The sequence below is a fragment of the Lepisosteus oculatus genome, chromosome 28 (genome assembly GCF_040954835.1).
Source record: "Lepisosteus oculatus isolate fLepOcu1 chromosome 28, fLepOcu1.hap2, whole genome shotgun sequence".
NCBI classification, from domain to species: Eukaryota; Metazoa; Chordata; class Actinopteri; order Semionotiformes; family Lepisosteidae; genus Lepisosteus; species Lepisosteus oculatus.
Window position 1 is genome coordinate 4,560,200 of NC_090723.1, and position 26,261 is coordinate 4,586,460.

Genomic DNA, 26,261 nt, shown 5'->3' on the forward strand with positions numbered 1-26,261 from the left:
TGTAAAAGTTGAAAAAAAGAGTACATCTCCTACCCAAAAATATCTGATACAAGCGATGAACTGGCAGGATTCAGACCTGCCGGAGCAGCGGTCAGGATTCTGGACTCATAAATGGAAGGTTGTGGGTTCAAATCCCTAGTTGAGACACTGATGTTGTATCCTTGAGTGAGAAACCTCCCCTAAATTGTTCCACTAATATCTAGATGTATAAATAGGTACAAATGAAGTTGATTTGCATGCAATAAGTTCCTAATTACTGATTGCTAGTTCCTAGATTGTTGATCAAGTTCATGTAAGACAGTGGTTTCCACTATTTTTTTGCTACAGATGAGCTCATCTAGTACTCATTGATGACGTTAATTGAACTGTTCAGACCTTTTGTTTACTTGTTTATGCATTCAGTCTCGAGTTTCCAAGGTATCCCACCTCAAGGGAACTGTTTCGAACAGCAAACAAGTCTTTTAGCAGGTCTGTGTTACTTGCTAAAGTAACCATTATTTTCTGACTAAACATCTCTTCATAGTTATTCATGTAATGATGTGCGGAAACAGGTGGGAATGACACTGACTCAACACATAATTTCCTCCTGCAATTGCATGTCAGTTCAACTTTGGGCAGAGAACCCAAATCTGGGAATCTGAGTGGATACCCATTACAAACCCCCTTGCTTTTGAGAGCTGAAAGCAAATGTAATAACCTGTAGAAAAGTGAAATCAATCAGGTGATTAAGGCCTCTGTGCTGGAGCAGAAACCAGAAAATGCTTTCGTCCCTCAGGACCAGGGCTGGTAACCAGTGATGCAGAAGACATCTAACCTGCAGCTGATGAGAAACTAAGAGAAAAGTGCAGAAAGTTTCAAAGCCCGCTCAGGTCTGCTACAGTATATGGCTTCTGCACGGTTGGCAAACATCAGGGAGCTGGTAATGTGCCATGGAGCTGTGTGCCAGCGCTGCCAGAGAGATCTGCCACCTTTCTATTTCCAGCTGTCCGGCCAAGTTATTTGATTCTCATTCCAGGAGTTTGTATTGAATTGTTTCTATAGCGATGTGCAATCCCATTCTCTGTGATTTTATACTGTATATATATATAATGCAGTGGTTGGTATTGCTGCCTTCTAGTGCTGGGGCTCTTGGTGTGATTCCAGACCTGGGGTGCTGTCTGTGTGGAGATTGTAACTTCTCCCTGCGTTTGCATACAAACCTCTGGGTGCTTTAGCTTCCTCCCTCAGTCCAGAGGCATACTGGGAGGTTGGTTAGCTTCTGGGAAAGTAGTCCCTGGCCGTGAGTGTGTGTCTGTGTCTACCCTGCAACGGACTGGCATCCTGTCCGGTCTGTGCCCGGTCTTGAGCCCATTGCTTGCTGGGATAGGCTCCAGCTCCCTGAATCAGAACAAGTGGTTAGAAAATGAACGGATGGATTCTCTCATGCAACAGCTGCTCTCGGATCAGATCTGAATAAATGCTGGTCGTATCTTTCCCCCAGTTCGATTTGGCTTGTTTTTTCACATGCTCCAGGCTGGATTAAGACTTGTTCTTGTTTGAAATCAAAATCAGAAGTGACCGTCTTGGAAATCGGAGCTGGTGAAGGACGCCTTATGAATCATCTGAAATTAATTATATCCACCCAACACAATGTTGTTGCCATTATATTTACATTCAGTTTAATTTCTGCCGCAGTTTTTGGCCCTTGTGTGTGTTTTTTCGAGTCATAACTGGCTCTTCTCCTGCTTTTCCTTGGGGTTACTCATTTTCCCAGGAGACCGGGCCGGAAGGGAGACGCAGAATGGATATATCAAGACATTCCCAACTCTCGGTGATTCACACTTCACACTACCGCGATTCTCCTGTGGGACAGGCATCGCTGTGTTTTGTTTTCTGTCAGTTGCCAGGTTAAGAGAGAAAAATAAAGTAACACTAAAAGCTTTTTTTTTTCTGGAGGTGGAATTTGAGAAGAGCAGAAGTAAAAAGAACCAACCATTATGACATTTCCTACCTCTTTGCCTACACATTCCAATTGTTTCCACAAGCATTTTCCAAGTTTGCTCCAATCAAAGTCGTTTTATACAGAATTCTTGTGTTTTTTTGGAGAGTGACATCAGTGACTCAAAGTGAGGCTGGTCCTTCACATTCACAAGCATAACAGGGATACTTTTCTCTGACAGGCCTTATATGCACAGTCTGTCCCAAAACCATCCTACGCAATGAGTTATTCATGGAGCTGCAGAGAGAAAACGTTGCTTCTTTAAGAATCTGGCCCATTCACAAAAAAACTACAGATTGCAAAAGTATTTTGAGACTACATTCAGTCTACATTCCCTTCCTTAGTTAATTGTTAATTAAATCCGCTTTGAGTCACTGTGTTTTTTCCTGTAAGGCGCTATTAGGTTATCGATTTTTTAGATCTATTATTGGAAGGCGATCAATGGATTGAACAGTAGATCTTTTCCAGTTGATGTAATCGTGTTTTAAAGGAGTTAAGCGTCAATCAACAGTTTTCTGCCAATCCTGCTTTTGTGTCATGAAAGATTGCAGGGTTTTTTAGCATGGGTGAAGATGGGATTGCAACAAAGTTTTTTTTTTAAGTTGGAATCTGAAAAGGCTTTGAATTAACCCAGAGTTCCCCCTCCCCACTACAGAAAAGACAGAACACTTTTTCACTGGCAATGTATTAAACTGTACCGTGGAACAAAGAAACATTGAGAATACTTCACGGATGTTTAACAGAACAATGCAAAAGCTGTGTTTTCTTCTAGTTTCACAAAAGGTTACTGCTGCATGATCTGCAAAATTTTCTGTAGCAACGGCTATCATTTAAAACAATTCAAAGATGCCTAGTGAATCCAAATACCCATCGAATAGGTACTCCTGTACCAACTGCACAGGAGGCCTAACCTGTGATCCTCACAAGGGAGTTTGCTGGCCGATGATATGTGTTTGTAGCAACGTGTTCTTTTACAATATTGTGAGCCGAGTTCTTTTTTCCTCCTTAGCTGTTTCAGTTATCGGTGAGCAAAGGCCGTTTCCATGAAGCTGTGATTTGATGGGGGTCTGCAGGCTGGCAGTGAGTGAGGTGACGAGGAGCTGGGGGCGTTTTAAAAGATGGAGAGATCTGATATGTGGGAAGGTCGTAGGAGCTTGTCTGCCCATCCTCACACATGCTCTGCGAGCCAAGGCGATGTGCCGATTCAAAACTGGGTGGCTGTAAAACTTGCAAATTTGAACAAACCTGACCACTGGCATTAATGTGCATGACCTCCCACTACTCGCCCATTCTCTTAAGTTTTCTTAAGAGCATCCAGGAAGTCTGCTTGTTTTTTTCCACATAACAGCTAATAGCTGTCCCCAAGGTTAACACAGTAGTCCTGGAAGGTTATCCTGTTCTTTGTGTATTAAGCAGAAATGCACTTGACCTGAAATGTTGGGAAACAACACTCAAATAGTGATGACTTGACTCCAGCTCAAGTGGTGAGAACTTTGTTCCACTTGATAGCAGTAGTTCTCCTAGCGGACCATTGAAAGTAACATCTCAGGGACCTGAATTCCTTCTGGAATGTCCTCGTCGGGATGGGAAATTGCTGTTTTGCTCTTGTGAGCGCAACGCTGCTTTGGATTTTAAAGTTTTTTATTCTGGGCCATAGCATTTACTGAGCGAGATTAAAACCTGCGTTTTATGAGCAGATGTTCAGCCTGAGACAGTAAAATACTTTGGGAAAAATTCTTCTCAACAATGATATTTTGCTTACCAGATCATTTAAAGTAGAAGTTTTAAAAATGGGTCAAAGATTTCTATCACTCGGCTAATGGCTGTGTCAAAAAAATCTTTGCTTTTTCCAATTCACTGTATGTTTTGCTGTTTTTTTCCCTATTCCAAATGGGAAAAAAAATAATACAGTACAATACTTATCACAACAAAATAAAAACAGGGAAAAGAAACACTAAACAAAAAATGCAATTTATTTTGACAAGAATGCTTGGGTTCAGTCCAGAAGTGTTCTGTAAAACCCACAGGAAGTAACAAGCAATCAGGATGGTATTGACAAGCCAACAGGATACATCTTAACTCGTGGAAGTCAAGGTGTTACTTTAATTACTAACATGCATGTGAAATCAAGAACAACACACCTACTGATAACAGAAGGGCTAAGGAGAGCTGCCTTCAGGGTGAGGCTGTAAAAGTGATGGAGTCTGTTTTACACAGCTACTCATTGTTTTATTGTACAGCGTCTTGAGATGCTGCACCATGAGATATAAATAAAGGTTAGTATGATTACTACTACTTTGTCTGTCTAGCCTCAGGCAGTAAGAGAACTTCTCAGCATTTGGACTAATTTAAGAACTTGCTGTAGATTTGCAGCCTCTCTTTCCAGGGGGCAATATAATTTTTTTAGGTTTTTGGTAAGTTGCCAGGGAGATTTCCCATAATCAGCAGCACTGCTCGTGGCCAAAACTGGCATCTGCTTCCCATAGGTTCAGACTGGAGCTCCTGAGTGGCTCTGGCTTGTGCAGTTCAGGTTGTGCTGTATGTCTGTTAGCCAGGTGTGATCAGGATCCTGTGCACTGGTGCACAAAGTGGGTTGGGGTTTGGGATCCGCTGGCCGGTAGTTAATGAGTAGTGGGAGTGGGGTTAGTTGCACTCTAGGATCTTGGAGCAAGAGTGACTTCTGTGACTTTCCAGGCAGCTGCAGGCTCACAGTGGTGCCATTGAGAGGCATGGTGCTCTGTCAATGAGCACCAGCACCCCAGTGGAGTTTCCGGTAGGCTGAAAAAGTGGCTCTTCAGGTGGGTGTTTTCATGCCGGCCTGTCACATTCTCTCCTGAGTGGGCGTGGGGGTTGTTTCCAGACAACTGAGTCTTGAAACAATTGGCACTTTAACGTCAGAACATTCAGTAAGTTCCAAGCGAGAGGAGGCATTCAGCCCATTTGGTAGTTAGTGGCTCATTGACCTGAGGATCTCTTCCAGCTGTTCCAGAAAGACACTAAGGTACTGTACCAGCTTCAACAACGTATCTGGGTAGCTTGCGCCATACTCCCACAACCGTTTGGGTAAAGAATTGCTTCCCATTCTCAATTTTAAATGAACTTTTACTTAGTTTCAACTCATGTCTTCTGTTTCATGTTTCAAAACTTAGATAGGTGGGTACACAACAAAAGATAATTGGCAATTCCACATAGCCAAAAGGTAAGAGTACAGCACTGAGTCTTAACACTCACCTTAATATAATGCGCTTAAAAGACTAGCTTGCCTCATATGGTATGTACCTAAAAATATAGTTATATTCACTCCAGACGTAACTGTTCAATATTTAAAATAAGGCATAGAGCTAAAACTAGCGCACAGTGAAAAAATTGCATGAAATATTTAAAAACGTCTGGAACCACACGAGGGAAAAATGTTTCAAGAGGCCAAAACACTGTGATCTCAGATTAGTCCCAGCTGCACTTTAAACAGCTTCAAATTCGGATTCCTGGCTGTCGTTAACACAAGGTTGTATGACATCAGAGTCATAGAGGGCTGACAGAAAGGAAATGAAATTGAAATGATCAGTAACGAGCCTTGAACCTCCAAAACGTTCAGTGAGTCAACAAGCAGATGTGGCCCTCAGGTATCACAAAATCCTTAACTGCAGCCAAACCAAGAACATTCTGTCCCCTGTCCTCCCCCGAAAAGCATACAGTGCCACTTTAAACTTAAACTTAAAGAGCTTTTTAATATTTATTAGTACAGTGTGTAGTAGTTTGTAGTATCTAGACAAGAATGTGTGCAGATACAGTAGGTGTACTGTATTAGGTGAAATTGTATTGCCATTATTAAGGAATGCAAAAGCCTGTTGTACAAGAAGATACTTTGCTTCGGACTCCAAACAAAAGTGTTTTCAAAGAGCAGGAAAACATTTCACTTGGGTTCAACTTTTTTTTTCAGGTAACTGTTTCCACTTGTCAAAGCTCCAGTTTATAGACCCGTCAGTGGTCAGCATGACATCTCGGGGGTCTGGGTTCAGTTCCGGACCTGGGATGCTGTCCTAAGTAGAGTTTGTACAGTGTGTTCTCCGTGTGTTTGAGTAGATGTATTGGCTTTTGAGAAAATTGACCCTGTATGTGTGTCTGTGTCTGGCCTGTGATGGACTGGGGTCCCGTTCAGGGTGTACCCTGCTTCCACTGCCTCTAACTCCCCTGTGACCCTGAATTGGATGAAGCTGTGGATAGTGGATAGAAACTGTGAGAGAGAGACTTTTATTTTTGGAAAAAAAAGCTGATTTTGATGGAGAGGGCGCAACCCGGTCTTCTGTTTCATTGCGGTTGATGACCAGCTCAGAATGGCTTTTTGTATTAAATGGTGAGACATCAGAAGAGTTGCCGCAGGTTCAGGAATAACCTTACAGCAAACCTAAAAAAAATATATGTTGCTAGCTTGGAAGTTCCTTTTTTTTCTGGATAAGCTGGGCCATGGGAAGATGAGCACTTCGCTGCAGGGAAGAGGCCTTCGCTGGTACTCTCTTACTGTCTTTTATAGTGCATCACAGATCTAGGCACAAGGGAATAAGGGCAAATGAATTTCCACTGTGCTGTGTTTTGTTTTTTTAAAGAACAAAGACTGTTCTTCTGTTGCCTAAACGCGTTACTCTGCCTTTCTTTCGCCAGAGCCCACTGGAGGTGACACTGACCCAGCCCACCCACACAGCCAACGGACCCAGCAGGTGAGTGAGGCCGTTTCCTGTGTCATTTCCTGTCTGCGCCCGGGCAGAAGGAGTTCTTCCTGGATTCTGGGCATCACTCTGCTTACCATTGTGATGTGCCAGACTTGGCTTCCTCTGCTACCGCTTGAAACTCATAGCCATTGGTTTGATGTTGAATACACAGGCTTATTTATACTGAGTTTAAGTTAAATGTAAAATTTAAGTGTGATACCCCTCGCCTGGACCAGCTGTTGCCTTTTTATAAAGAGGTATATAGACCTGTGATGTATTTTATAACATATTAAGGTTGTTGATGCCCTGTTAGTTAATAATTACAAAAACAAAGAAAAAAGAGGTTGAGGGACCTCGATCTCTGGCACATTCTCATGTTATCTCCACCTACCCTGATCCGGGCAGATCTCAGGAGCTGAGCAAAGCTGGGCCTGCTCAGTGGCGGGGTGGGAGACCTCTAAGGAAAACCAGGCCGCTGCTGTAAGTGGTGTTCCTGGACCAGTAGGTGGCGCTCTTCCGTCTAGACCAGTAGGGTTAAAAGGGCCGCTGTGTAGTAGGGGATTTTGCCTTTCATGCTGAAACACACTCTGAGCAGACCACTCGCGTCACTACCTCTGAGGGAGAGGACTGCCGTCCACGCCCGTCTGTGCTAAAAACCACGAGCTAAAAAAAGCCACCGGGGTTACAGCTTCGTCAGTGGTCCTTATGCACACACACACACACACGTGCCGATCCACACCCGGCCTCGGAAACCCAGCCGGAGCCCACAGACTGTCTGGACCATCTTCCACACTCGCTGCCTCCTCCTCTCCCTTCAAACACACGGACAGTCCCGCAGACGTCTCCCTCTATCTGAGCACACAGCGGCTCGGAGCGTCTGCCTCCATGGCTGGGAGATCGTAGGTTGAGAGGAGGTGGCGGCAGGAGATAAAGAAAGGGGTGGAGATCGCCGTGGGAACGAATCCGGCACGGCCCTTCGCGACCGTGCAGTCGCACGAGAGCAAGCTCTCGGGCCTCTGACTCCCTTTCCTTTCACCGATTCCTGTTTCTCTCGGGAAAGGTCGTTGACAAGAGGCCGGCTTGGCTTTAATCCTGCCGACCTCACGGGTGCGAAGGCGAGACGCGGGCAAAGGGCCCCTCGCCTTCGTGGCAAATCGGCGTGGGCAGGCCCCAAAAGCTGGCGTCCCCCCCGAGACGCAGGAGTTGCCCCAGGCGTTTCGCAAACAAAGCCCCAGGGGCAGAGAGTGTGGGAGACAGAGGCTGGTGACAGCTGGGGGGAGAGAGCCCACGGAGTAGAGGAGTCAGGCTGGATTGTCAGCCCAGAGGGAGGGGGGATGACTCAGGCGAGCAGGGAAGCAGAAAGACAGGGTGTGCCTGTGTGACACGGTTACCAGAGGTGTGAAAAGCACCATTTATGCAGTTGTGCCAAAAGGGCCCTGTGCAACTGGGGACAGTTGCACGGAGCTTTTCACAGTGACTAAAGCTTTTTCTTTCTGGGGAGGATGGTAAGCGTGGATGTTGTCACGTAATGAAGCATAGACGAGGTGTGTAGAGGGTCCGACAAACAGCACACAGAACTGGTCAGCCTGGATTTCATTTTCCAAGTCTGGGGGGACTTTTGAGTTTTTATGGCACACAGACTCCTTTTCAAAAATGAAGGGTCATACAGATGAAACACAAAATAAGACAGAAGTCTGGAATTATTAGAATGAAGCTGTTATTATTTATAAATGTATAATTATATATGTAATTATGCAGTACTGAAAGCAGTGCTGCTGGCTGATGGAACGATTCCACTGTGTAGGGTGATTGATTTTATACTGTGGGACCCCCCAGATAGAATCTGTGGGCCCTGAGGAGTTCTGTGACCTCTAGTCTGAAACATACTTTCAGTGAGGGCGTTGCATTCTTATCCAGAGACACAAATTAGCGAGTTCAGGTTGGGCAAACCCTTTTTTACCCTTTTGTGTTTGCTTTCAAAGCACTGTTTGGAAGAAAGAAATTCAAGCTGACATTTAGTATGTAAACATGACCAAGCAGGAGAAAGCCAGGAGCATTAAGGTCAGCCATTGTGCAGGAAAGAATGGCTTAGTACAGTACTGCACCAAGAACCACTTTAAAATACAGTCTTTGCTGATAAACTGTGGAGCAATAGCATTAGTGAGAAACAGCTGATATTTCTTCCAGAAATAGGTTTCTAGCAGAGGACAAATGAGGTTAACTGTGAGTGGACCAAGCGTGGCATGCAATACATCTCTTAGCAAACCAAGAACCAAACCACACTGCGTTCTTGATGAGATGCATGATTCAACATTCCTTTGGCATTTGTCTCCCTTTGGAAGGTGTCTGTGAGTGAACAGTCCATTGTCTCATCTCTCAGCTCTGGCCTGACCGAAATGGTGCAAAATGTTCCCGAATGGCTCCTTTGTTCTATGTCTTTTTAATTCCCTGCACGGCTCTGCGTGTTTCTAGCACGATCAGGCAAGCAAACGATCAAAGCTAGGTGCATTTTGTTCACTGAGCATGATTCTTAAATTGAAATTTAGTATTTCAGCTTCTCTTGCACAAGCTGTTGCAGTGGACTGGGACTCCAATAAGGATCTAAAACTAAATACATCTCAATATTAGTGTGAAAAAGTGGTTTTGAAATTCTGGAATATGAATCAAAGGGCCTACTGTGCTATTGGCCTACTTTGTCAGAGCAGACCCATTGAGGAAGTAAAAAGAGTAATGATTTTACTTTTGCACACCGAGTTTCAGAGGGCATTTTAAGAAACATGCATGTCTTCAGCAAGTTAAACCAGTAATCTGGAGCTCATCTCCTATCTAACGTTTTTCCTCTGTCTCATTAATTTGTGTGGCGCTTCACTGATTAGGATCCAGTCAAATTACAGAAAAACTGATAGTTTTTCAGACTTTGCCCTTTTTCCTCCTGCTGATTGATTTGTTCACGGCGCCACACTGAATTTGTAATGATTAATTAGTCATTAGCCCTGCGTGCAGCGCTGGGTTTTCTGGTGTGGGTTCAGAATCTGCTGTCAGCAGGTTTCAGGTTGTGCCCTTGTCCCCTGCTTGCTGAAATGTCTTATCGTATTCCCAGAGCTCAGAAACTTTAAGCCAGGGTCCCTCTGATCCACCGTTAATTTGTCCCAGAGCTGCGGAAATTTGCACGTCTTTTTTGCCCCCTCTCGTTTCTCACCGTTTTCAGCCGAGCTGTGACGAATAGTTCAGAGGACTAGCCTCCCTGACCTTTGGCCCCTCTCGTTCTCTCGCTCTGTCATTTGCAACCTGTACAGGAACTCTCCCTCTCCCTTCAGAGAGGAGGCAGGAAAAAAAAAACTTTTACCCCTCCCCCTTGGTTCCCCATCCTCTCCTCCCCCCTCTCTTTTCCTCCTTCCCCATCCCCCCTCCCTCTCCAACCCCCCCCCCTCCTCGGCCACATTTTTTCGGTCTTCCGAAAAAAATTCCTTGGCAGCTGTCTTAAGTAAACAGATTATTTTAAGACTGGAGGTCATACACTCTTGATCACTAGATTCCTGTTTTCCCACCATCTGAAGCAAAAGACAAGAGACCCGTAAAATCCCAGGAGAGTGAAGTCTGCTCCCGCAAGACAGCACTTGGCTCACACTGACGTGGTTTAGGGGTGCTCAGAGGCAGCCATTGAGGCGATCTGGGCACACGGACTTGCGATTGAAGATGTGCACCTGGATTTGGGTTCGGCATTCTGGCAAGGGTTTCTACTGCTACAGTCTCTTCTCTCTCTTCAATTGAGTCGCATTTTTAAAGGATACCAGGGCGGGGGGGCGATGGAGGCAAAGGAGTCTTGTTATCAGGAGATTCTCACTTCCGGCCCCTTTGACTTGCAGGGTGCTGCCCTGAGCTTCCTTGTACTTGCTCAGCCCCTCTCCATGAGAGATAAAGCTAATGGCCTTTTGTACCAACAGTGGTTTTTGATGGTTAGTCCACCTACAGGTCTCCGAGTTGTACTGCTGATGAACACATCAGCTAGGTGAGTGAACAGGGACGCGTACAACTGGGGCTATTCAAACAGCAGCTTCTCCACATCTTTGACACATGCAAACCATGACGTTCAGATAGTTTGTTTGCACACATCAATAGGCTGAGGCTGAGTTTTAAATCTAATAACGCACCTGCAGTGCTTGCTAGTAAGATATTCTTTAGAAAATACCAGTATTTTGTAACGTGCTCTCCTTCTTGCAGTGCCTGAAAAGACACGTTTTCCCCCGCTGTGGTTAAAAGAAGTGATTTCAAGGCAGCTTTAATTTCCCCATTAAGCCACACCAGTAATAAAGAGCGAATTACTCAGCAGTTATCGCTTTCAATAAAAGAGCTCCCCAACATCTGGCGAGACCCTTACACGAATCAAAGTCTGCTCGAACAAAACAACTTTCCAAAATGAGGATTTTGTTACAGAATTGTGCGTGAATTCAAATTTTGAACACCGAAAAGCACAAAGCCTGCCCATGACCTAACGCAGGCACTCCGTCGATCACCTGCTCCATGTGCTCTTGGTGCAAAAAGATTAGTGCCCCCGGGTTAGTGAGACTCTGGGGAGTGCTGTCGTTGAGCTGTGTCATGTTACATGTTACACTTTGAAACTTGTTCCATTCTTCCTTTCCAAGTTCCTCAGAGCGCCCTTCACCATCGAAAGCTGTGCCAGTCAGAAGTCATGGCACAAATGTGTTGTACAGTATGCGATTGTGCCTGGACTCGGACCAAGGGCACTCGTGTGACTCGTGAGAGAACCTGATTTCATTGTGTTTTGTTTGACTGTGCCGTAAAACAAATTACCCCTAGGGGACAATAGAGCTTAAATTGAATTGATTTGTGGGTGTGGAGACACAAGCACCAGTCCCAGTGTCAAAAGAGACCTGAGACTTTGAGTGACATCACCAGTCTTGCCCTGCGACACCTCCTCCTCTGATCATGCAGATGTTTCACCTTTTCCTGGCTCAATCACAATGTCTAAACGATCAAGCGCAGCAAGTTGGGAAACTCGATACCAGCCCCTCTTGATTCCATCTGAGGGTTATCTGTGAAGCCAAGTGGCAAATTAAACTGACAATTAATAATCGGTTACTAATTGGTTTTCAACTTAGTGGCTGCCTTCCTCACCCCCTCATGAGAATATTTAAGTGAAAAGGGTTTGAAGTAGCCAGAGGTTTTGGCGCGTTCAAGAGGAGTTCAGTGATTTCCATTCCTTTAATAGATAAAAGGCTGCATTTAATTATGTTTTAAGGTATATGGCAGTGTATGTTTACATGTGCCTATATACAGCAATTTTTCATTTCCTTTTTTCTGTCCACTTCCCATTTGACTTTTGGCTCCAGATGTTTCTGTTTAAAGGGTCACATGGTATCTAATCCACATCTGGACAGCAGAGTTTTTTCCATAAATTTAACTTCACTTCCGTAAACAAACAGCACAGTTCATTTTAGTTTCTCTGTGGGGTGATTTTTCCCCGTTGTTGAGTTCTTTTCGCATACTTGTAGTGTGTCCGCGTTCAAAACCATAACATTAGAAATGCAGTGATTATCTGCAAGTAACATTTCTTTAGAAATACAAATTATTTTTTTAAGCACGTGAAAAAAGGATATACTGCCTTAACTTATTTTTCTTGTTTATACGAGCACATTCACACATAATGTGTGTCCAGTGTTTTTTAAGACTCTTTGTGTATTGTGTTGTATGATTTCTGGGCAGTCACTAGTTACTTTTTCAGAATCCTGTTTGTCCTGCTAGCTACTGTAGCTCTATTAGCTTGTTAAAATAATTCTGGATGAAAGGAAGTGCAGTGAATATGATCAGATTACATTTCTTGGAGGCTTAACACTCCTTACAGGAAGTGAAGTATTCCGTGGAATGTGGTGCAGATTCAAGTCACAGACCAATGAAGTTAGGCAGGAAGTAACAACACACATCACTTCCTTAGGAGGGTACTAAGTGGGACAAGACATGCTTGGAGGAAAGGCTGCAGCAGTATCAGAGGTGAATCTGACCAGAAACAGGATTTTGTTTTCCCTCAGGAATAGAGTGAGACGTTTACGTTCCACAGACAATTACAAATATCACATGAACCAGTCAGGACTTGTGAAATTACAAAATTGAACTTTCAGGAAAGTGCCGATAACTTATGGTTGAAGTCCAAATGTAGGTATGGATACGGTAGTAGGGACTTCGTTCATATTTTCTTGGCTTGGTTTTTGGAATTGACAAATCAAGCACTATAAAGGAATGTAGCTCGTGTCACATCTCGAGTCTAAGTGAATTGGAATTTCAGACGTGAGACGTGGCTCATCAGGCAGGTTTCCTTGCTCGCTCACTCTCAGTCTCAGGGGACTCAGTCAGAGAAGTATCACCCTGTTTCCTCTGGAACATGATTGAACAAGTTTAATCTGTGGGTAAAACTGTTTCCTGTCCCCTGTTCCAAGGCCTGGGCCAGTGATGAATTTCTACAGCACTTGTGAGAGGAGAGGTGTTTATCAGCTGTGAGCTCTGTAAAGTCTCTCCTGTGTCTCTGCCAAATGACCATCAGATATAACACATCCAGAGAGATCCCTCCTTTGTGTAAGGGGTTGAGAGGGCACCTCTCTTAATGGCACCCCATCCAAACCTTTGCTTATTTTCTCTTTAATCTGTCTAAACTGTGGCTCCTGAATCGGGGCATCAGTTGGACCCCAATACTGGCTACAAGTTAGTTGAGGCACTTGTTGGCTCTCTTCGGCTTTCAACATGAATCCCGAACTTTGCAGGCATGTCTTTAGGGGACCTCGTAGTTTTATCTTCTGTAAACATGAGTGTATAGTTCAAAACTGAGGTGATGAACTTAAAGCTCAGGGGTTAAAATGTAAAGTCAGAGCAGAGCTGTTGTGATAATTGTGTGGGCCAGTGGTATCCTAATAAACAGCTCTGTAAGAGAGCTTAGAGACCAGGCAGGTCCAGAGGGATTATTGTGTTTGAACTGCTGGGCAGATATCAACTCCTTCTCCACACCTCTCCTCTGTGAGATACACGCTGGATACCAGAACCTGTTCTTAGATTGTTGGCGACAGCAATTTCAGGGGAGGTCATTAAAACTGCTTAGAACAAGACTTCGCAAGGAAAAAAAAAGACCGAACCTGTCTGTACCAGTTTTATTAGTCAGGGTGAGTCAGTGTGCAGATTAGGCAGATTGCTGAATCTCAGCACCTGGTTGGAATTGGAAGTGTTCCAGGATCTGGAGAGATTTTACAGGTGGCTGATCCTGTCCAGTGTAGCTTTACAAGTTCAGAATAACCAGTTTTTTTTTGCAAATGTAATGACACTCTTAAAGACGTCTTCAAGAAATCCACCAGCCCTGCTCTTAGTTTGTTTTTCCTCTTGCTGATACATTAACTGATACCGCCATTCGATATTTTTTTCTTTTTCTCTGATGCATTTTTCATAACGCGAGCAAACAAAAAAGTTAATAGCCTGTGTGTCAGAGTTTGTGGCACACAACATTCACCTTCAGTGAGGGTCAAACTGATTTGTAATCAGAATTTAGAAAAAAATAACTATAAAATGAGCAGCATCATTAAAAAAAAAATTAAAACCAAAGCAACTCACTTCTTGCTGCAGGAAATTGATCTTGTGTCTGACTGAACCTCTCTCAGTTGGACTACAAGGGCTCTGCTTCTGAGAGTCTTAAACTTTTGTTTCACCAACCAGTCTATAGTATCACAAATACCCTGTTTCAAAGGTACTGTTTCCAACAATTTCAGACCACAGAACTTTACACACCCTCTGCTCAGCTTGCTTAACTTTATTTCTGACTGAACAGCTCTGACTAATTGATCAGTTTCCGCTGAACAGATGCAGGTTGGCAAGACACTGCCACACATGCCCACTGAGGGCGTGGCACTGTACCAGACACGACACCAGTGGGAGAGGTACTGTACCAGACACGCCCGCAGTGCAGTGGGAGTTACGTTGTAGCAGACGCACAACGAGCATTTGTTTCTTCTGCAGAGCTCCAGTTGGTTACATTTCTGGAAACGCACCTGAAAGCATGCAGATCTGAAACTCCGAAAATTGTACAGGGTTGATGCCAAATACAAATCCCATCCGTCCCACAAAAATGTCCTTAACAGAGAACTGAAATCAATTGGCCTGTGATTAAGAACTCAGCTGCAGCAAAAACCAGGAGACACAATGTTCCTCCAGGACCAGAACCACAGACATGGCAGGAAAGCTTGGAATTAATCTCGGAATGATTGCTGAAAGCCAAAAGACCAGGGTAGGAATCACTAAAGCAGACACGCAATCTAGAATTCACCCTCTTGTGTAACAGGAGACTTTCCATTCAGAAAGTAACTACCAGAGTTCAGAATAGTGGAATAACGGTGGGTCCTGCATTTTGAATGTTATTCGAAGTACGTGCCAGCGAAATTCAGAAGGTTGATCGTGTTTCCGTATTTCATTGAGGAAAGCTGAACATCAGTCATCACTGTTGTTGCTCTGCATTGTTGCATCGCTGTAGCAACGGGGTACGCTTTTGTAAACTTGTTTGTTTTTTTAAATGAAAGTCTTTGGAATAGCCGACTGGCAAACGACGGGGTGAATGAACAGAGTGAGGTTTTTGGGAAAATTAGAAGTCATCCTCATATGTGATGAGAGAAGCCCATGAGTTGAAACATTGCATGTAACCTTGTGAGCCAGTCACAGAGAAGGCAGTGCCGGGACCTCTGATCTTCCTCACAGGTGTCAGGAACTACTTAGTCCAGTGTGCTGGTGATACAAAGCCTGGAGGAATGGCCCTTAACGGAGTCAGTCAGTATAGGACAATTGTATTACTGGATGGCCATAACTCAAAATGACACAGTGGGAAAAGAGCCCAGAGGCCTTATAAACAATGTAAAGAAGCAATTAAAAATGCAAAACGTGTTAGGCTCCATGGCAAAAATTGTATAATACAACTTAAGAGAGAGTATGTGTCAACTGTACAAGTCTTTAGTGCAGCATATGATTCTGGCTGCAGCTGTCCAAAACCGATTAAGAAGCATTAGAAAAAGCCCAAAGATTAACATGGCTCATTCCAGGGTTTAACTTATGAGTTATGAGGATAGGCTGAAGGAACCTAATCTCCTCACTCTTGAGTTCAAGACACCTTGGAGAGGGTCTGAGTAAGGTCTTCAGCGTTTGAAAAGGAAACAATAAGGTGGACCCCAATAATTGTTAAAGATCAGGGAACACAACATCGGGACATGCTTAAAGTCAGTGTTGCACCAACATTTGAAAATTCTCTTTTACATGGAGTTAATAATGCATGGAATGTACTACCAGGAGGAAACATTAGAGCCAGAGACTTTGGGAACTTTCAAGTCTTGACTTGAAGCTGTCACCCATCCTTAATTTACAACAATTTTCATTTCATTTAGTCAGACAGGGAGGGAGATTCTGATAGTAATATGAAGAAGAGACTGTTCAAATCAAATGCTTTCATTTTCTAAATATATACAATTCCAAAAAGACTTACCGTCTCGCTCAGTGTTGCCAGTTTTAACAGGTTTAGAACATAAACTGTTAAGAGGTTTAAATAAGCAATTTAACAAAGCATTGGGCCCATAGATCTTAAACCAGGAATCGTATTAATAACCCTTTTCAATCCCAGGAGGCCTGAAGCCCAGACTCAGAGTTCACAGGCTTTTTCTATGAATGGGACTTTTCTGACCAGAAAGGCTCAAACTGTCATGCATTTTTGAAATCTATACACTAAGCATTCCCTTCTCCCAAAGTGTTTTCTCTTTGGAGACACACACACACACAAAAATCAATTTTACTGCTCCAGCAGAAGGCAACACACGCTGTCCAACAGTTCGCCACAGTTTGTCATTTCTACCCATCCTGCTCTGGGAAGGCAGACGTGTGCTATCCATAAACTGGACAGTATCTCTCTCAGCGAGCACTATAGAGGCACACAATTGATCGGGTCCTGCCACACAGCCTTCCGCTCAGAGGAACCGAATAGGAAATCAATAAGCTAATAAATGTTTGAAATAAATAATGAAGCATTATTTAAGAATCATTATCAGGCTGTTTCCTGGAACCTACTTGATTTTTCAAGTGAAGCAGGGTAGTGACCATATTCCTTCTAACATACTGTTGGTTGAGGTAAATAAATTCTGTGGGCGGGGGGAGGGAGGGCATCAGGTCATAAAACAGGCTAATGGGATTTAAACCAGATACTGACCTAGAAGGTTCAGCTGTCTTCAATAATAGTCCTGCATCCGATGCCATTTTTTGCAACAAAAAAAATAAATATCCTGAAGTCCTGTTATTTTTAAACCGTTACAAAACACGGATTGTCGTTTCAGCAGCGGGGCCTTGCAGATGACCACAATGCGCCTCTTGTTCGGTCTCTGACACTCGGCCTCGCTGAAACTCTGACGAGTCTGCAATTTGTTCACCGAAACCTGTGATTACCGGATCTGCAGAAGGGTGCCTGTTCATTCACCCTTCTGTCAGGTTCGCCATCGCTTTCTTACCAAAAATAAGTCCCGGAAACAGAATGAAGTTATTTCACTGCTCAGAAATAGACTTTGGAAATGATGTCAGCTGCCTCGAAATTGAAAGTAGACATAATCATGTTTTTTCTTTGGCAGTGTCCTGGGTTTACGATCAGTCATTGCTTTTCAGTGCTTGTTTCACACTACTGTCAATCAAGAAAAAGAAAATTAAAGAGAAAGGACAGAGCTATAACAATCTGCAACATTCAGCAATAAGTCTTTTTTGAGAGGTCTTTGAGAGGTTATTTTACATATGCATGTTTTAGCCTTGTTATTATAGTCTTACTATATCATACAATACACTGTACTGCTTGGTCCCAAATATTCATTTGTTGCATTTTTAATGCCTCTCAGTATAGCTATAGACTTATTAAACTGTGACTTTTCTTTGTATGGATTATAATTATTTGACCTTAGTCACTTTGGATAAAAATGCCTACTGAATAAATAAATTACTGTATATGATCACTGCTATACTCTACACTGCTATGGTACCACCTGTCAAAAGACCTCTATAAAATAATCAGAGGTGGAATTTACTAAGACAAGAAGACTGTAACGGCAGCCCCATTGTGTGATGCTGGCAGATGAGCTGAAAGAGTTAGGTTGATAGAGGCTGAGTGCTGTTGATCACTGTGAAATAAGAACATCATAAAGATAGCAAATGAGTGGAGAGCATTCAGCTCTTCCACTCCAGTTTTTAGATAGTAGTTAATGATCCCAGGATCTCAGTCCTTTCTTGAAAGAAAACAGAGTGTGAGAATTTAACAACATGGCTGGTAACTTGTATCGCACTTTCACAGCCCTTTGAATAAAGACATGCCTCATGTTCTCACTTTTAAATGCACATTCGCCCAAAATACGTGTCCGATTAACGGCTCCCCTCCCCCTGCTTGTCCTTTCCGCAGCTTGTCGGAGGTACCGGAGGAAATGAGGAGTCTGATCATCGAGAGGGGCAAGGCAGGCTTGGAGGAAGACCCAGAGCTAGTGGTCAAAGGTAAGGCTCCTGGGGGTGGACCCTCAGGGGTCAGGCACGGTGGTGGTTGTGTGCTCTGTGCCCTGGGCACCACTGCCCAGATCTTGGATGGACAGCTTTTAAGGTTCGGGATGTGTGGTGTCCCTCACACAGACAGTTTTGCAGCTTCACCCTGGCTAGAGAAGCTTTCTTGCACTAAATGGCATCTCAGAATGAATATGGTGCAGCCGTTGTGTATGATATGAAAGGGATGGTCCAGGATCATCCCTTTTGGCCTGTCAATTCATATGGCTGGTTTTTAATTCACCAGTTTTCTAGTGCGTGTATGTGGTGATTCTCCATGATCAATTCTGTTCGGGCTCATTGTGTCACAGGAAATCCGGCAATTCCAGCGCCATCTGCCATTTTTCGATTTCAAAGTCCCACAGCTCCTTCTTTCATGTGAGCATCGAGTAGAGGACTCCTGCGCGTCTGAGCGACAGCAGTGAAAAGCCACAGTGCTCATCCCGGCATGGCAGTGCCCTCAGACAGTGGTGTGCCTCAGCTTGGGGAATTCCAGTCCCAGCCAGCTAATTACATAGACCAGACTCAAAGCAGTAATGTCTCGGGTTTAGCCAGGGCTCTGTCTGAGCCACTCAGAAGCCCCCCACCCTGTCCCCTCCCCAAATGGGAAACGTGATGTCAGCTATTTTAATCTCACTGACCACTTATCAGTAGGTCTCCGAGACTGCAAGCACAGCCATACGGTCATTAACCACCAACTTTCATGCCTTCGGGTGCGGAGCAGGTTTATGAAAGCCATACGGATAAACACCACGAAGTAGTCACAGAGGCGCAGAAGGAAGGGATTTGCTGAGAAACTGGCCTGGAATTGCCTTCACTCGCACCCAGACGGTCGGGCAGACAAAGCCAGCAGGATCAGGGCTGTGCAGTCTGAGACCGTGTTCATACAGCAGGTCCACCCAGCCAGAGCTAACTCCATGTGCTGGAGAACGAGGGGAGCTGTGCATTCCTCTCTTAACCAAGTCTAGACCATTACTTTTGCTTTTGGGTGAATATTTCAGTGGCTAGACTGCCAGCATCTTTTTGCTTACCCACATTCAATGCAAGACATTTAGAATTCAAGGGCTTTTTTTTGGTAAGTGAGCTGAAGCTGAGATCAATGTATGAAAAAGAGATGAATTATTGATAACCCTGTCGGAAGCTGTCTGGGGGGGGGCTTCTGGGGTGCAGAAGGTACGTGCCTCAAATTACTCTTCTCCCTGCTTTGCCAGCCTTTTGCTTTATATAAACAAGACTCGTGGGGGCTTGTCTCTTACACGCCTCGCAGAAGAGCAGACAGCCTGTTCCTGTATTTCCATTGTGTTAGGAGTTGTGGCTACATTCGAGGGGGAACATATACAAAAGATAAAGTCCATATATGATTTAACTAGATAGCAATAGAGAACATAGTTCTGCTTTAACCCTGTGGTGGGTGTCTAGGCAGTAGGACAGTAACCGCAAAGCAGTGCAGGCATAGCAGTAGCTTGGCCTTGTGTGTCACGTAGGGCCTCATGTAGATGCTCATGCAGAACGCTGCAAAATTCAACTGATAATGTACAAATGTGGGAAAACCAAAGAGCTACAGTATATCAGAGAGGTACTCAGTTTAACCTCTGTGGTTAGGTGGCAGACAAAGACTTTTTGGCTACACAACATGACAGTGCAGCACCGTCAGTCAGTGACCATGGAGCTGTCTTTTCAGGAGTGTGATCTCTGTGGCCCTTATTGCTGGAAGATGTGGGCAAATGCTCAGCAAGGCTTGCAGAGTACAAGACCGCGTGGAGTGGCGCAGGGCTTGCATTTGACGGGTTGGATTGATTCAGCCTTGAGCAGGAAAAGCACGCAGATCATTAAGCAGGGATTCCCCCCCCACACTCCCGTTTCGATTGGCTCACAGACAATGGATTACTGCTTGAGTTTAATTACCGGCCGGACAAATCTGACTGTCTTACTCTTAACGGATGAGATGGAGGGGGGGAGGGAAGGGAGGAGGTCACGGGCAGATTAGGGTAGATTATTTTTAGAGGGGAAGAGATGGGGGGAGTGTGGCGATTCATAGGCACCTGCCCTGAAACCTTCATTAAAATTCCATCCTGTTGTCTGATTAACTGGTAGTGTCCACAGAAAGGCTCAGATGGCGGGCTGACAGGATGCTCACGATTATAGAAGAATGAATACACTCCTGGTACTATTGGTGCACCAGCAACCTGCCCAGAGACACTTTGTCCTTGATAATGAATTTAGTTCTTTCTCAGAGCCTCTCGCTTATAAACCACGTGGGAACTATTATTTTTCCATTAAGAACAATTACAATCAGGAGCAAAAGAGCCAGCCTTGAGGTTTTGTTTGTCCAAGACGACCAGCCCACAGAATGGCCTGTTCTCTTTGATTCCTTCAAAAGGTGATGCATGCTATCAACAGCTAGCTGTGAGAACAGCGTGATATTGTTTTCACGTACCTAGGAAAATCCTGTGATTCTTTCTCTGTTTGACTAGGAGAATTGGACAGTAGAGGTGCCTACTCTCGTGTGGTATAAAAACTGGGTCTTGTAAAGTAGAACTCCCTGCCAGCATCTTGCTTCAAATAAGGAGTGCTGTGAGTTTTTTTTTCTCTAATTCATGGTTATTATAAAAGCTGGCCTAAAAAAAGTCTCCTTTGATGTTATAAACAGCTATGATTGCAGAGGCAGGGCTGCAGGGTTAAAGGTCACAAATGAAACAAATTAACGCTGGACTCTCCTCCCCAGGGGACCCATTAGCAGGGGTGAGAAGCAATCCAGATGGAGTGTAGAAAAGTCTGTGGATTCTAACAGAAACCAGCTGCACCCTCTGTCACGGTGAAACTCTGAAAATAGCAGCCGATGGGAGACTTAACCCCATCAGCACAGTGCCAGTGTGTCAAGTCCACTCAGGCCATTGTTGAAGCGACCAGTGTTGCCCTGGTCATTTCACTCTTCTTCACCAAGGGCTTAGATGAATCAAGCTGCGGGAAATCTCCGATTGCCGTTCTCAGAAAATGCCCATCGCACCACGGCTTGGGCAGAAGATGGAGGGGAGGCTCAATCTGTTCAGTTTCAGATGTGTCAGTTTCGTGCGGGGGACTGCCAGATCTGCACAGTGGCTGCAGTAAAGAATGATTCACACCAGGGAAATGTACCTTCAGGTGTGAGGAGCTGAGGAATAGAAGATACAAAGAGCATTTGAAGAAAAAACATGTTTGTAGCCTCTGATAGATCTATGAATAGCATCCACAGGCAAATTAAGTTCTTGAGGGCCTGTGAGTGATACTTTCATCTAATTACTAATTAGTGAATAAGAACTCCTGTTTGTTTGTCTTCATCCGTTGGTTATAGAAAAGTACCTGTAGAGTACAGCCCAGAAGGACTAGAGTTAACTGGCCCTGGTGTATAATGTTAATATAATAACTAGCAGCCTAACAAGCAAAACAAGCTTCATTTAAAACCTGTTGTGGTTTGTTTAAAATCACTTATTAGTAGAAACATATTCATGTATTGCAGATGAAGGCATGGTTTGGTCCGGTGTGTTTAATGTCCTGATGGAGATAGCCTTTTATGAGTTGTCAAACAGAATAACCCCCACCTGCATCAGCTGGGCAGATTTAGTCCATCAAAGTTCAGTTTAGTCTGCAGCCGAGACACTGGCTTTGGCCAATCTGCAATCTTTTTTTTTTTTGTACTGTGTATACTGGATGCCTGCCCGCGTTTATTGTGAGAAACTTGTTCTATCTTTCCCCTGCTGCTCAGAGCCAGAGATGAACTGGTGATAGTGTGCTGAAGAGACCCCATCCCCCCATCCCCCAGAGTCATCTAGAGTCAGCATGTAGAAGAGCACCTTCGTCGCAGATAAAACCAGAATTTTGTTTTTTAACACCAGTCCACCGATCCATACCGCCAGCACTGTTCCGCCCCTCCTGGCCCACCCCAGTCCACTCCTCCTAACCCCACCCCAGTCTGTCTCTGCTGACTCCCTGGAGGCAGTGAATCCAGACAGCAGGACACAGCGCCCTAAAGTTTGCCTGTGATTCCTCTCTCCTTCTCCGGAGCGTCTCATGAGCGTGAGCACAGACACGGCTCGAAAACAAAAAGGAAACAGTTGGCAGCGATAGGAGGCAGGAGAGCAGACTGCTCAAGCTGAAAGCCCGGGAGAAGAGAGAGCCTCCGGAATGTGGAAAGGGAAATGGAAGCTCATTTGTACTTGGGCATCTGCAGTGGGAACATTATTGTCATTCCTGATTTCTGGGATAAGAACCGTGGCAGGGCTGGGGAAGGGGGGCGTTGAGTCAGACTCGCGATGGCCCTGTTGGGTCCTCTGGCACGCGAAGCCGCTGGGCGGCGGAGTGGGGTCGTGGGGGTGAAAGGGACTGGAAAGAGCTGGACGCAGCGGCAAACCAGCAGCTCGTCCGGAGAGTGTCTGCCGGGGAGAGCTCCATTCCTCAAGACCCTGAGCGCCTTTTCTCCTGGAAGCCTGCAAGAAGCCCTTCAGCGCTGAAGAGCTCACGGGTGACAGGGCAAAGGGACACAGTGCGGCCTGGGTGTAGCAAGAGCCCAGGGGTGCCGCTGTCTGCCCTTGGCGCTGAGGACTCCAGCGCTCCTCTTCATGAGGACATTCTGCCCTTCTGAACAGGCCTGCTGCCCCACCCCAGTCCACCCCTACTGCCTCACTTCTTAGTGTAATCCCCTGTAATTTTCTTTTCTTTTTTAAAAACCTCCCTGTTTGAAATATTCCTGGGTTGTACCCTGGCCCTGCGAATCCTCGCTTGTTGCCCCTGTGCAGGACTGCGTGCGCTCTGCTGTCTGCCCCCGAGGGGGCGGCTGGCAAGCTGCAACTGCAGGGATGGTGCCTCTCCTACTAAGGGCACAGCGCTGACAGCTGGTGACCAAAAGAGTAGCCCCAGGACGTTCAGCTCTCTGTGTGCCACTGGGCAGTGGGCATTGGGCAGTGGGCAGGGGTCCCAGTGGTAGTGGGGGCTAATGACACAACCCTGGGCTGAACCAGAGATGTCCTAGCGTGACAGCCCTTACTGCTGGACACTGCTTGACACTTGTCCTTGGAGAGCCGCCTTCCAGATTGCAGTCTGGCCGAGCTCTGAATGATGTCATTGCCTCAGCTATTAACGTGACTTGGTCTGCGATGACCTTTTCCCAGTCTTCGCTGGATAGAACCAGCAGGTTTTAACTCCCACAAGACCAGGTGGGCGCTAGGAACCAGTTCTCATCTATGTGATCCTAGCAGCTGGGGTTTCGTGTTTTCCAGTACTTCCTCCGACATGCCATGCTCCGGGAAAAAGAATACCCATGCCTTACGATTCCTGACAGCAGGGACATCCCACTGAGAAGCCAGGCTCAGTGCCCATTTTGACAGTCAACAGCTGGAGTGCCAGCTACTAGTTACTAGTTATCTGGCCAACCCACTTTCAAATTAAGCAGCACTTAGAGCACAGAGTACTCTATTGTCTGTTTGTTTTCGTTTGGCTTTGATTATTAACAAAAGGCAATTCCCGGAGGGAAAAGAGTTCTGCAGTCTGGGAAGGGAGCCGGAGGAGAAGATATCCCGGGTACAGCTTCCCATCCTGTACCATCTTGTTCAAAAACTGGGGCTGCCTCAGAGGTGAGCTGCCAGTCAGTGCCTCCCTTCCTCACGAGCGATTAAAGGAACGCAGCTGCTGAAGGTTTTCATTTTTTGAGAATTAGGTCAGATGTGTGCAAGTTTTAACTGAAGTTCTGCAGAGATCATGGTGATTACAGTTTCTTTTGAATGTCTGCAGCACACGTTATCTGCGGCTAGCAGGGATATTGCCTTGTTTTGGTTTCCAAGGCTGTGGATATCACAGCTGCACATCTGTCCAAATGCATTTGTCTTAGCTCATTTTTATTTTTAAAACCATTACACATGTTCTGTTCTGATGATCTTTACCCCCACAAAGCCCCTTATTATGAAGAAAGACAAGATTTCATTATCCTTGAGGAAATACAACACTGGTTCTTAATTTAGTTCAGTCAGTTAAATGTGCCTTTTCTTTAAAACGAAACAGAACTCATTGCTCACCTACATTTGTTCCTTTTGTAAGCAAGGCATTGTCATCTAAAGGCAGATTTAGATCCCTAGTTTCTTGTACTGAATCGGAATTCTCAAATTAATTGGTGTTACACGTGCAAAGAATGAACCTCATGGGCTAAATAAGTAGTCATATAACAACTATTAACTTTGAGCTCTCTGACTAGAAGGGATTTTTAGGCGAAAACTGTTGATGCCATACTGTTCTGCTGGTGGCGTTAAAACTCTGTATTATATGAGAAATCTGGATTAACTTTCATGAATTAAATTTATCCTGCTGGGCTCTGGCATCAGTGTAGCTGGTCTTACGTTTGCATTTATTCATTTGGCAAATGCTTTTATCCAAAGTGACATACAATTGCATCCAGTCAAGAGACAAAGATAACAGTGGCATACTGTATATTAGAATAGTATGCCAAGTTAGTTTAGTAGTACTACAGTACTACTATTAGTAGTCTTCAGTGTCGAGGCAAAGTCTGCAATACTTCAGTTTTTCAAATTTGCCTTGACTCTTACTAAACAGAATCAAGCAAAATAATTTTTAACAGCCCACACAGTGCCCTTGCTTTATTAAAGTGGCAATTTTTCCTACAACACATAATCATCAGCCTTTTCCAGCGGCCGTCTGCCTCAGGCTCTTGCCTGATACTCAAGGCCCCTGACAGACAGTGCTGTGTTTGTGTCTGCTCTTCTGCGTGCTTGGTGTTGTGCGTTGCATGCAGATAACCTCTGCATCGGACCTGTTTGTTGTATCGTGGCGGGAGTGTTAATTACAACTCTTCCAGTAGATGATCTTGGGAGTAAAGGCAGAAATCGTTCCTCTCATGTGTCAGCCCTGAAAGGAGTGTGGCCACAGGTGGGCCTATCCTGTAGGCCTTTACATGGGAGTTTCTCGTGAGCAGCAGCTTGTGGCTTCCGATTGGCTTTCTACATTGTCCTCTTTTAGATGCCTTGCCCTCTCTTTCCATCCACCCACGCTCTAAAGAGGCTGCTGTGTGTGTGTCTGTGCTACAGGGTGGCTGTACCGAGAGGTGAGAGGTGGCTGGATTTGGCAGAAGCGCCACTGGTTCGTGCTGACGCCGGACTCCCTGGATTACTACACCAGCAACGACCAGACGGCCAAGAGACTGGGGGCGCTGGTCCTGACCAGCCTCTGCTCCGTCATCTGGCCCGACAAGCAGACCTACAAGGAAACCGGTGAGATCTCCTTGTGGCGGTGCTGCCTGTGCCATCAGCTAGTGACGAAGGAGACGCTTCTCTGTCTCCGGGCTGTGTTACAGGATCTTTGAATGTTTGCTGGAGAATGGCAGTGGGCAGTTTTTGCTAGAGGAATGACCTTGTGCAACCTTACCTTTAACAGCTAGTAGTTAAAGGTAGTCTATTAGTAGTTAAGTAGTAGTTAAGACATTATTATTATTATTAGACATATATCCAAAGCTATTGAGAGAGCAGGAGCTGAAGGATGCATCAGTAATGGCTGCACCAGATCCAGTTAAATGATGATCTGAGTTTTATGTCTTATTCCAGACTTTTAGTGACTTTGCTCAAGGTGACACACAGTGAGTTGGGGACATACACTTGAACTTACAATCTCCTGTCCTGGCAATTAGCGATTTCCCCTTAACCTCTGAAGCACCTGGCCTCTGGGAAAACCATCCACCTCACAGAGGTCGATACAGGCTGCTGCTTTAAAATGGAAATTCTTCAAAATATACAAGTGAGGGAGTAAACAGAAGAAGCTGTCCAGTGTTCTGTAGAAACTACCCTGTTGAAAGTCTCTCGGTCAGAGGTGAACTGGAGCCGAACAAGAAGCTCAGGTATCAGTATAAACTTGCCTGCACTCTGTGTGTGTGTTGTACTCTTTGACATGGTCTAAACACACCTTTGTTACTTCATGCTTCAGGGGGTTAGCACCTGTTTTGGACGGTGCTGTATATC

The 26,261-nt window shown here is 45.0% G+C and overlaps 1 protein-coding gene across 3 annotated transcripts in view; it reads left to right on the forward strand.

Annotated features, from left to right (window-relative positions):
* The window catches only part of plekhh3 (pleckstrin homology, MyTH4 and FERM domain containing H3), a 45,975-nt gene that overhangs the window by 2,909 nt on the left and 16,805 nt on the right, over positions 1–26,261 (forward strand). For all 3 annotated transcript variants that reach the window (XM_015361962.2, XM_015361960.2, XM_015361961.2), the window contains exons 2-4: positions 6,638–6,693; positions 18,140–18,228; positions 25,338–25,520. In XM_015361962.2, the coding sequence (XP_015217448.2) occupies positions 6,638–6,693; positions 18,140–18,228; positions 25,338–25,520 (328 nt within the window). The remainder of the gene's footprint in view (positions 1–6,637; positions 6,694–18,139; positions 18,229–25,337; positions 25,521–26,261) is intronic.